The sequence below is a fragment of the Numida meleagris genome, chromosome 2 (assembly GCF_002078875.1).
Source record: "Numida meleagris isolate 19003 breed g44 Domestic line chromosome 2, NumMel1.0, whole genome shotgun sequence".
Classification (NCBI taxonomy): Eukaryota; Metazoa; Chordata; class Aves; order Galliformes; family Numididae; genus Numida; species Numida meleagris.
The window spans coordinates 104,749,992-104,762,228 of record NC_034410.1 but is presented as its reverse complement, the minus strand read 5'-3'; the positions used below and the strand labels follow the sequence as shown (position 1 = coordinate 104,762,228).

The 12,237-nt window shown below is 43.6% G+C and overlaps 3 protein-coding genes across 8 annotated transcripts in view; 1 reads left to right on the top strand and 2 right to left on the bottom strand.

Annotated features, from left to right (window-relative positions):
- Positions 1-1,932, bottom strand: part of LOC110394814 (E3 ubiquitin-protein ligase RNF138-like) — a 45,411-nt gene extending 43,479 nt beyond the window's left edge. For 2 of the 6 annotated variants that reach the window (XM_021388852.1, XM_021388853.1), the window contains exons 1-2: positions 1,447-1,723; positions 390-555 (exon numbers count right to left, since the gene is read on the bottom strand). In XM_021388852.1, the coding sequence (XP_021244527.1) occupies positions 390-555; positions 1,447-1,553 (273 nt within the window). In that variant the 5' untranslated portion in view covers positions 1,554-1,723. Of the gene's footprint in view, positions 1-389; positions 556-1,446; positions 1,724-1,832 lie in introns of those variants that run through there. The other 4 variants (XM_021388851.1, XM_021388850.1, XM_021388854.1 and 1 more) reach the window with 4 other exon arrangements.
- Positions 1,552-9,941, top strand: LOC110393500 (translation initiation factor IF-2-like). The gene is made up of 2 exons (XM_021386396.1): positions 1,552-2,427; positions 5,535-9,941. Exons 1-2 carry the CDS (start codon positions 1,552-1,554, stop codon positions 5,616-5,618), a joined length of 960 nt encoding a protein of 319 aa, XP_021242071.1. The 3' UTR covers positions 5,619-9,941.
- Positions 8,867-12,211, bottom strand: LOC110393499 (E3 ubiquitin-protein ligase RNF125-like). The gene is given in 3 exon segments (XM_021386395.1): positions 8,867-8,968; positions 11,505-11,642; positions 12,170-12,211. Coding segments are annotated over 3 exon segments (282 nt in total).

The following is a 12,237-nucleotide window of genomic DNA, read 5'->3' as shown; positions in this document are numbered from 1 at the left end:
TTTTAATAAATTTATATAAATAATAAGAGTAGTTCTGATCACTTTTATTTCCAGAGTGAAAGTTGCTGAGGTCTTCCCTCTATCTCCAGCTTTCATTTTCAGTAAGCTGACTCACTTGTAACAGTTTTATAGCTGTATCCAGTTTTCTCATTGTTCTGGGGAAAACTGGCACCCCTATTAGTCACTGTAGACAATACAAGGTCCTCTTCCACGTCAGGCATACCCAACAGATACCTGATGGCCAGCACTGCACACCCACTACATGCACAAGCCATACAAAGAAAAGCACTATAGGCTATGTTAGCTCCAATACATGAACGGCACACAGTAGAAGTGTCTGGTTAAAAATAAGAAAATTATTATTCAGTTTCTGTAAAGTTTTACTCTACCTGCTTCTCACAGCATCTACAGCCCCCAGAAGCTTTCTTCATACTGTTTTCGACATCTAGAGCCCTTTTGGGATATGATCTTTCTTTTTTAGTCACAATCCCTCGGCAGAGAGGACAATGTGTTCCACTTTCCCGCATAGCTGTCAAGAAGCACTTCCTGCAAAATCTAAATTAAAAAGTTACCAAGCAGATTAGTAGAGTGAAAAAAGTTAGATACTTTGTCCCTGAAAAGGGATGAGTGATTACCAGCAAAAAAGGGATACATCAGAGTTAACCATCTACGGAACAGAAAACAATAAAATAAACATCAGGAAAACGAAATAATGGTGCTTAAAAAGAAGTATATGGAAACAAGGGGATTTTTTAGTAAAAATTTACTATTTTCTGACTACTATTCATGAGCTGTGCACTGGATTGATCATTAATGAGATATTAAATGGTGCAGTAGGCACGTGGTACTGGAAATCTTATCAGAGTCACTCCTGTTTATTGTCCTTTAGTGGAGCCAAGAATACTGCAAAGCTGCATTCCTGCCGTTTTCCTGAAGATTTCACTTCATTAGCTTTCCCCGATCTCCTCTGGCCTCTTTTCCTCGAAGTAATGTATCAATCATCCAAGCTACTTTGCATTTCTACCAGCCAGTACACGGCGATTACACGTTCCAAAAAGCATGCACATTTTTCCACTACGAATGCACGAACTGAAAGAGAGCACTCCGCAATGACCGCTTTGAAAACGAGTAGGAAGCTATAAATAAAGCTAAAAATGCAATTTCAGTCAGGTTTGGAAGTTGCTTCCAACTGCAGCACAGCCTGGCGTTGGCGAGACACCGGGGGCTCGTTTCGGGGCGTGCCTTTGCTCACGGCCCCGCTCGCTACAAAAGAAACAGGTGAGGAGACGGCCGGCCCGGCTGGCGGAGGCTGCGCTGCGTCCCGTCCCCGGCCCCGCACCTGCAAACTGGGCGGGGGGAGAAGGCAGGGAAATAAAGGCAGCAAGGCGGAGGAGGTAAGGCGAGCGCTTCTGAAGGAAGGAGGGGGGCGGGAGGAGGGATACCCACACGTGCTGGCAGTTCATAGTCCTCACGGGCGTTTTGAACACCTCCTGGCAGATGGGACAGTAAAAATCCTCCTCGCTGAAGCGCGCGGCGGCGGCTTCCTCAGCCATGACAACACGTCGGGGCCTGTCTGTGCGGAGCGGGGACGAGACGCCAGTCCTACCCAGCCACTTCCTCTCCGCTCCCACGGGGCTGGGCCGGAGGGCTGCGGGAAGATGGCGGGGGGCACCTGGCGCCAGGTGGGCGCCGGGCTGCGGCGGCGCGGCGGGGGGAGGGCAGGGGAGGGGGCCCGGCCTGAGCGCCGCCCGCCCCGCCCCGCCCCGCCCCTCCGGCGCTGGCCCGGGGAGCGCCGCCGCCCGGTCCCTCCCGCCCTCCGGCCGTGCTGTTACCTGCCGCCGCCCGCGGACGGAGCCCGGGGGAGCGTCCCAGCCGCAGCTGCGGGCCGCCGCCGCGCAGCGCCCAGGCCCCGCCGCCAGCCGGGGGGCAGGGGCGGGCCCGGGGCGGGCCTGTGTTTCCATGGCGATCGCCTCCCGGCCCGGCGGAACTGTGGCGATACTACGGGGCGCCCTCGCCCCGCCCTGCCCGGCGCCACCGCCCCCTTCCTCTTCCTCGTCCGGGAGGGTCCGCTTGGCGCCGGCCGACCAAGGGGAGCTTTGTCCCGCTGAGCTCGGCCGCGAGCGGGCGCTGCCGGGTCCGGGGCCGCGACCTCTGTGGCGGCGGGCGTGGGCGCTGGGGTGCGGGCCTGTTCCTGTGGCAGCGCGGTGCAGCCGCATGGGCGGCTGCTTGTTCCGTTCCACTGTTAAGGCTTCTCTGCCCACAAAAGTTTCTGCAGTGAAGAGGATCCATGTTGAGTATGCTGCAAATGCAGATGTGGAAAAAAGCCGTGAAACGCTGGTCTCCGAAGTGGCTTGGGAAAGCGCTACAGGTCAGCAAGTGGGTCTAGTACAGACACTCTGGGAGATCACAAATCGATGGTCAACCCAGGTGAGCCATTGGCACCTTTCATTCAGGTGGTAGTAGCAGTGGGACTGACACTAGCTGACAATATGAAATCGGAGGAAAGCGCTTGCAAGTGCCTTCTGCATAAATGGTGAAGGCATTTCTGCACTCTTCTTGATGATAAAATAGTGGTTCAAATGTGGAGGTATTCACAAAAGCATTAAGGACATTTAAGTCATGTTATAATGTTGAGGAGCTTCGATTGTTAACGAGGTGAACACTTCCTGCTACCATTTCTAGCACTAATAAATTTAGGACTTCGTGCTGGGAAACTTAATTGGTGTATAGTATGGGAGAAGCATGGACCTCTTGGAGGAGGAGGGACACGCACGGGATCCAAGGGATGGAACGCCTCTCCTATGAGGACAGGCTGAGAGAGCTGGGGCTGTTGCGCCTGGAGAAGAGAAGGCCCTGGGGAGACGTGAGAGCGGCCTTCGGTATCTAAAAAGGGTGCTATAAGAAGGAAGCGAGCAGATTTGTTAGCAAGATCTGTTGTGATAAGACAAGGGGAAATGGTTTCAAAGTAAAACAGGAGATTTAGACTGGATATAACGAAAAGGTGTTTTACAATAAGAATAGTGAAACACTGGAACATGTTGCCCAGACAGGTGGATGCCCCATCCCCGGAGACATTCAAAGTCTGGCTGGACAGAGCTCTGAACAGCCCGATCTAGCTGTAGGTGTACCTGTCCATTGCAGGGGAGTTGAACTAGGTGACCTTCCAACTCAAATGATTCTATGGTGTACATTAGGCAGGTGCTACAACATAGCATATTGACAAAACTGGCTCTCTGTGACACCTCTGCCTAATGAAAGTGTAAGCCTACACAAAACAAAACATATGTGTGTGCATGTCATTGCGCTGTAAGGCATTACTGGTGAACACACTACATAGTAGTGAGGTGGCTGTGCCAGCAACATCAGCTGCAGAGCAAGGTTCAGAGGATGGTTTACGGGAAGCCTTGCACAGGCAACTCAGGAATGCATCTGACCTCTCACTGTGGTCATTTTGATGTTATCCAGGATGAGAAAAGAAACAGCACTTCAGTTTTGAGTGAAAAAGACAATCAGGATGAGTGACTTATTTTCTGTGATACATTGGTCTGTGTATGGAGCACTTTCCATACACATGTACCCACCATTCAGTAATGTCAAAAAAGTTTTTTTACTGTGTTATGTCAAAGAATTAATTTCTTACAGTAAGAAAAAAATGCATCTACAAAAATTTCCCTGATTTATATATTGATTAATTTATATAGACTAATGATAATAGCATTTATGTGTGTAGTTTTAGGGCTATTAGTAATATTTTGTTAAAAATTTCTGCCTACTGAATCATACTGACAAAAATTTTTAACAGTAATCCCGCAGCATGACTGTGCACTTTTCTTCCAGAATAAGGAACTGTAAGAAGACCAGTACAGTGATGTAGTTATGCCAACAAATCTCTCTAGGTAGAGAAGAATTTGGACCTGCTTAGCCCATCTAGTACTGACCTCCTCAAACGTAACTCTTGGCAGATGAGCAACAAACAAAATGCTGGCAATACTTTAAAAAAAAAAAAAAGTTCACAGAGACTGTGTTTGTTTTAAAATAAGTTAATTTGTGGAAAATATATTGGTTCATAATAAAACTAAGATTCATGTTGGGCCTGGTCTCTCATCCCATATCAAAGACAGGTGCCATGGGCTGAAGATAAATGGTTTCTTCACTTTCATGTTTCTTTTCTCCTTGGGACTGCAACTCTCTATACCACAAGCAGATGGTGGACTTCTCCAAAGCCTTTGACAGGGTCCCTCATCACATCCTTCTCTCTAAGTTGGAGAGGTATGGATTTGAAGGATGGACTGTTCAGTGGGTTAAGAACTGGTTAGCTGGTCGCAGCCAAAGCATGATAAATGGTTCTGTGTCAGGGTGGAGGCCGGTCACGAGTGGTGTCCCCCAAGGCTCAGTCCTGGGACCGGTGCTCTTCAATGTCTTTATCAATGACATAGACGATGGAATCGAGTGTACCCTCAGCAAGTTTGCAGATGACACCAAGGTGAGCGGTGCAGTCAATACACTGGAAGGAAGGGAAGCCATCCAGAGGGACCTGGACAGGCTGGACAAGTGGGCCCACGAGAACCTAATGAGCTTCAACAAGGCCAAGTGCAGGGTGCTGCACTTGGGCCAGGGCAATCCCAGGTATTTATACAACCTGGGGGAAGAAGTACTCGAAATGAGCCCTGCGGAGAGGGACTTGGGGTTCCTGGTGGATGAGAAGCTGGACATGAGCCAGCAGTGTGCGCTGGCAGCCCAGAAGGCCAACTATGTTCTGGGCTGCATTAAAAGAGGAGTGGTCAGCAGGAAGAGGGAGGTGGCGGTCCCTCTCTACTTGGCTCTTGTGAGGCCCCATCTGGAGTACTGTGTCCAGACCTGGGGCCCCCAGCACAAGAAGGACGTGGAGCTCTTGGAACGAGTGCAGAGGAGGGCAACCAAGATGATCAGAGGGCTGGAGCACCTCTCCTATGAGGAAAGGTTGAGGGAACTGGGCTTGTTTAGTTTGGAGAAGAGAAGGCTCCGGGGACACCTCATTATGGCCTTCCAGTATTTGAAGAGAGCATATAAACAGGAGAGGGAACGATTGTTCATGAGGGTAGATAGCGATAGGACAAGGGGGAATGGTTTTAAGCTGAGACAGAGGAGATTTAGGTAAGATATTAGAAGGAAGTTTTTCACACAGAGTGTGGTGACGCACTGGAACAGGTTGCCCAGGGAGGTTGTGGATGCCCCGTCCCTGGAGGCATTCAAGGCCAGACTGGACATGGCTCTGGGCAGCCTGGTCTAGTGGTTGGCAACCCTGCACTTAGCAGGGGGGTTGAGACTCGATGATCTTTGAGGTCCTTTTCAACCCCGGCCATTCTATGATTCTATGATTCAGATGTCTAGAGGAGATCGCTAGGTAGGAAACTCTCTCTGTAGCCTGAAATTATATTCTCAGGGAAGAGAAAATACACAACACTAAGCCTTGTGGTTCACTTATGCTCCCAGCCTCCAGGATTTCAAAACTGTTTAGGCTTCAGCCACCCCTCAAGGCTGCTCCTTGTTTCTAGGAGGAATCAGCAACAAGAGGCAAAGCCCCCACTATTTGGTCCCATGCTCTGGAGAGAAAAGAGAGAAGAGGAAATGAAGCTTAAGCTCAGGTCTCACTTCAGGTGAGGATAGAGGATGAACTATTCTGTGATTCTGTGAAGGATGCTGGCTCCGTTTTCTTATTCAGGATCTCAGTTATGACTAGCTAAAAATGCTGCTGGCCTTCCAAGCAAAAGCTAAGACCCAGATAAAGCCAAAGACTGTCCCAAATACTTCCTTTTTAGATCATACCATGGCAAGATTTGAGGGCCTTTATGTACTAGGAGTTGTGAAATGCTGAGTGAAGTACATCCGCTCTTATATGCAATTTAAGAGTAAAGTCATCTGGGCTGGGATATTTACTGTGCATGTTTTAGCTCAGGAGAACGTCCATTGCCAACAGCAGAATTCTTCTGTCCTCGGAAGAGGACAGAGCTGGGAAGGATTTGAGGCACTGAGGTAAGGTGCGTTTTTGTACCCAGGGCTCTGCTGGCACCTGAGGTAACTGCTCTCCTGTACTCATCGCTGCTCTATTGGAGGCTGGTATGAGTTAGCTGAACTGATCATCAGCTGGCGAAGAACTGCTGCTTCAATTGATTAACTGGCCCTGTCTGAAATGAAGTAGGAAACCAGGCCTGTAGATCTGAGTAGGCATGAAGGGTGATAAACCGCAGCTGGTAACTGTAACCTCTTCAACAGTGTAAGCACAGCCAAAAGAAGACACCCAACCACACCTTGAGCAGTAAAGAATCTGCAGAACATTTTTATATGTTCTTGGGCATCAATTAGGACTATACAGTCCCATTTGGCCAGCTTCAGGTTTGCCTTATCTATGCCATGAAACTACATTAAGACAAGAGCTACAGAGCTTCAGTTTAGACACTACGCAACTGGGAGGGATGTAGCACGGCCTTCAGCCTTAGTGCTCAAGACTTACACGCAGACACAGGCTTCCAAGTCTTTTCTGTCTTCCCGTAGGACTGCAGGCAAGCATGTCATCATGCCTCAGTTCCTCAGTCTGTAAAAGGGGAGCAGTTTTTAATCACCAAATATGGCCATGGTGAAGGTAAATTAATTACTGCAAGTAGAGAGGGTTGCACTCTCTGAAGACAGGTATTAAACAAAAGTAAAGATTTATTACTCAAAGAACATGAGAGGTCTATTTGAACTTTGTTCAGGAGACTGCAGTATTTATGGATTAGTAGCTTTGGCAGGGGGAGAGATTGGGCTGGTGACCTCAGAGAAGTAAACTGTGGGAAGATGTGTGTGAAGGCATTCATGTTGGTGCTAACGTTATTGTAAATCTTGATCCTTTAATAAAGCTGTGACCTTGGAGTTGACAACTAGTATGCCATGGAGCAATATATAGCATGGCACCAACATGGTAAATCTTAGGTAGCTTCTGCCATTGACGTCGACAACATGTAAAAAGAAATCAGGCAGTTGAAGTTCATGAAACACATTTATTTGAAGGAAAGCATTTTAAATCAGACATTTTAGCCGAAGTCAATGGCCCTGCCAGCTTTTTATTCCTCATGATAAAATGTGTTTGTGAAATGAAATCTCGATGGTGAAAACTTGTAGAATTTCTCATCACATTTTGCAGTTTTCTGGGGGCAACTGTCACTGGAAAAGTACATTTTTGATCATTTTTGCACAGCTGCTGTACAACTTTGTATAACTACTTTTTGTACAATAGCTGCTTGGTACAACTATTATTTTGCTGGCTTTCCTGACTGCTGCTGATGCAAGAAGAGTACATCTCCTCTTCAGTGTGCAATGGGCAGCAACCTGGAGTTCTGTCGGAGCCATTGGAGATGCATAAGGAGAAGAGGAAAGAGAAAATTGTATAACTGCATAGTGATCAGGAGGTGCCATGTGGAAGGGGATGAACATCCTTTGCTTTTGCCAGGTGTATCAGTACTACCTACAAAGAATGCTTGCAGCCATTGACAGAACTAAAAAGAACTCTCCTTCAGTGCTAACTTAATTCCTGTATACAAAAAGTTCTCAATTTTTTTTTTTTTTAGATGTGCAAGAAACCAGAAGTCCAATAATTTAGACCATCAATCTATTTGGTTACTTTGCTTCCGGAAGGACAGATATTTGTTTAATTACTCAAACGTTCCCACAAATAAATAGAAAAAATATCAAGTGAATATTATTTCACTTTTTGCTATTCTTTTAAGATGAATTTCACTTACAAACCTTGCTAACTCTGAGCCTCATCTTGCATACACTGTAAATGGAAACTTATGTGCTTTCTTATGGGGCCGATAGTACTGCTTTTGACAGCAGGTAGCATGCCCAATACTGCTTTTCTGTTTTTTTGTTCCAATTTCTTTACTACTGTAGTGTCTGCAAAGCTGTTGCTTGTCACCTGCCTTCAGCACTACATTGTCATTATGGATGTTCAAAAGACCAGCATGCTCTTGGAATGGAGTTACAATCAAATGGGAGAGGCTGGTTTATTAAAAGATTATTAAAAATTGAAATAGCAAAAAGGATAGAGACTTTAAATTCTGTACATTAGAAACATTTTAATAATTGTGTCAAAATTGATCCTAATATTTAATAGACAAAACTAAAGCCATTTGAACTTCAAGACTTCAGTCACTGTAGAGTTGTTATATCCTGATCCACGAATATAGTGGGTTCCTAAAAGAGAATGAAAAGAACAAAAAAAGTGAACTTTCAACATATTTATATACATGAGTATATATATATAATATTATAAATATAAACATAAATGAGTGTGTATATACATATTTAAATATATATAAATATGTTTTGTAAAAATATATACAATAAATGTATAAATAAGAAAAGCTGTCCGTCTTAATTAGGGAATGTCATCAGTCTCTTAGTATTTGCCTATTACCAGTGGTTGTACTTGGAAACTGTTTCTGAGGAAAAAATTATTAGAAATGAGCCAACTATATTTAGACTATTATTGTCTTATTCATTCTGGAAATAATCAATTCTTTCAAGTAATTTTTTTAAAACAAACATACTTCTCCCCCAAGAAAAATAGCAAAAAGCTGCTAACTTATCAAAACGCTGTTGTGTCTACAAAGAGGTCACATGGAGCTAAGTTCCTAAAATGTAATAACTGCAGTTGAAATGTATTATTTTGCCAAAATAGCATACATTTTAAGTACAACTTGAGCATTATGATTTAAAAATATTAGTACTAGATTGATACTGAAATCTACAAAACACTAACAAGTTCTAATTTAAAAAAATCAGAGAATTATTCTACCAGTTTGACTTTACTGTGTTGGGTTAACAAACTCAAAAGCACTTTGCAATGTCATAATCTTGGTATAGCATTTCTAAGCTCCTATACAGGTCCATATTTTCCTATACACTGTTCACAAGTTCTCAAATGAACTCTCATTTCACTCAGACATAGCTAAGAGATGAGAAACAGCAGCTTGCTATGTTTTATACCATGACACATTCACACATTGTCCTGACTATTTTTTTGGTTAAAAGCCTTATATCAACATTGCAGCTGTAATTAGGGAAGAATGTGTTTCCTTCTACTACTGGCACAACTCTTCAAGCAGTACTGAAATATACTATCTAACAATAGTGTTCAACTTATGAAATTTAAGGGAGTGAAATAATTATTATTTTGTAGTGATTTCATTTGTTCTTCACATTGGCCTTTAATATTTTAGAATGAAATTTTGGAGGTAGTAAGGATACATTTCTAGTTTGGGGGGTAGACATGCCAAGTTCACATCTTCCTCTGTATTTTATGGTGAAAATCTAGACCAACTGTTAAAAACAAAAGTTTCCCAATTTGATAGTCCACTTCTGACCTCAGTGAAGTCAGCAGCAAAACATTTTACAGATTCACTGGAGATACGATTTGGGTTTTATGTTGCTGCTGCTACAAGCTATCCCATTTCCTTTAACCCAGAACCTGTGCATGACAGACCTTGTGAAGCACGATCATGAGTGCTGTGGTTTAACACAGCAGCATCTCAGCACCATACAGTCATTTGCTCACTCCCCCCTCGTGGGTTGAGATAGAACTATTTACTAAGATAGAGAAAAGGAAAAGGACAATATTATGACATACATATATATGAATGTACGTATCAAGTGATGCACAAGAAATTGCTCACCATCCCCTGACTGATGCCAGCTAGCTCCCCGAGAGGCAGAAGAGAGCGAGATGAACTCCCACCCTCTTCAAAACTCCTTCCGCATGATGTCATATAGTATGGAATATCCCTTTGGCCAGTCTAAGTCAGCTGTCCTAATTCTGCTCCCTCCCAGATCCTTGGGCCCTCTGCTGAGAATGGCCTTGGCTCTGTACAACACTGCTTAGCAACAGCTATAAACACATCTGTGTTATCAACATTGTTTTTTTTCTCCTAGAACAAAAACATAGCATCATACCGGACACTCTGAAGAAAACAGTTCCATCCCAGCTAAGAGAATGAGGTTTCTTCCATGAACAATATGAAGTTACATGAACCCACCATGTTGTGATAATAACTATTAAATATAATATAGATGTTATTCTATGTTCATATTTTTAAAAAATTGATTAACAGACTTGCTGAGTCTTGGTGAAGATTTTTCAAGTAACACTGACCCACATGTCTGTACCGTCACTCCAATACAGGACAATTATCCTGACCGCAGATGCAGCAGAATGAAACACACTCATGCCTCAGTCACTTAATTGCAATTTCTTCTCCCCATGTGGAAATTGCAAATGAAATTAGTTTTATGGCAACACAGCAATCTGTGCATTGATGTGACTGAGACACCACAGGAGCATTTGCCAAGAGCAGTCTGCCAAATATCAGCAACAATATACAAAGATACATTCTGCAAAACCGATTTTTAAAATATTGAAATTAAAGTCAGTATTTAACTACTGTTAATATCACAGTGTTCATGCAATTCATTGTTAGTCTCAAGCAACTCTTACCTGATTACAAAATCCACGGCAAAAAAAAAAGGTAAAGAACCAACAGCATTAACAACGAAAAACATTTCTGTCACTTCTCTTATGCTCTCTGTAATTCACAACTCTGCAAATAGCAGTCTTCCAGTAGTTCACACATTTGCTGGTGGTTTACATTTCGTGGTATTTTCACACTGCTGCTGCTGATAGACTAGCAAGATTGGAGGGTATTGCTTTGCAGTTAGCAAGACAAACAAAATGAAAAAAGCCAGATGTGAATACAGTCAGAGGAAAAATAAAAGGAGTCAGATCTAAGCAGTACAATCTCCTCCCACAAAAAATAATTCATGAGTGTATAAAAATATGAGGAAACAAGAGGACTGAAAAGTGTTCATTATACAGAAAGAGACACAGAAGTATGTATTCAAAGATATGGGAGAAAATATTTGGCATTACATACAAGTTCAAGTAAATATGTATGAGTTAAATCTTAGTTAACTGTTTTCCTATTGATGTATGCCCTGTCCTCCACCACAATGTCTTCTTCACCACTTGCTCTGTACCTTGTTTTGATGAATGTATGTGTTCCAGTTTGAACAGCTGCATTTTAAACTTTGTTTGCATGAGTAAGGAAAGCTTCAAAGGCTTTACTTAGATCTTACCAAATGGTGGGAATAAAAAAAATCCACAAAATTTTATATATTTATGCTGAAGTTTAACAGGTCTGTATGTGGCCAGGATTTTTACAATTGGGCCATTTGCCCTTTCTCCAGCCAAGCTAATATAAGGAGTCATGAAGGTTCCATTGCATAGGCTTAGGCTCGAGCTTAATATTTGCAGTGGCATCAGCAGAATGTTTTGGAGCACTTTTAGATTTGGAACTTGATAAATCTAGCAAGAATCACAAATTTAATTATTCCATCATCGTGCTGGTGGAATTTCTCTGTTTAAACATGCCTTAAAGAAGATCTTAATAGTGTCAGTTCATGGCTAAATCTCTGGAATTGCTTGGTAATTAGTGATCAAGGTTGCAAACCTGTGCTCCACATTCTGTGCAATTTTCATGTATCTTTGTCATTCTCTTGGCAACATCAGCAGCTGGAATTCTTTCAGAAAGACAATAAGCATGGCAGTAAGATCAAGACCACATATTATTCTTTCAACTTGCAGAAATGTGGGAGTGACAGAAGCTCTATGTAGAAAGAAACAAAAACACATCAGTTTCCTGTCCAGTCAGGACAGGAATCAGAAGGGTCTCAGCTACAGTCACAGCCTAAGGCTACAAGGAGGGATGAAGGCAAGGATGTACACTGACTGCCAGCTGCCTTGCTTTGGCAGGGCTGAAGAAGCTGCTATGCCAGACTGCAGCCAGCAGCGTGCATGTTGCTCAGTTAGGATGAGTGTGAGGATGGCAGACGCAGACAAAAGGGTGGTGGCAAAAGTCCATATACCTCTGTGATATATCTGGATGTGTGCCCCTCTGCCAAATGTCACCGCCCTGCAGCAAACACAGCAGGAGCAAAACTTGTGTCTGCAACTCGAGCCACACAAAATTTCACTTTAATAAGTTGCTGGCATTGAAATGAAACAGGTAAGAAGCAGGAGTATCTGTTTTGGCAGTTCTGCTTGGAGATTTAAAAGCAGTAGCTTTTAAGTAGACACTTAATAATCCACATAAATCACCGAGGTCATTTGCCAGTCACTCAAATCAGCACCAGCAGTCATGTTGAGTAAATTTTGGATGCTGCCAT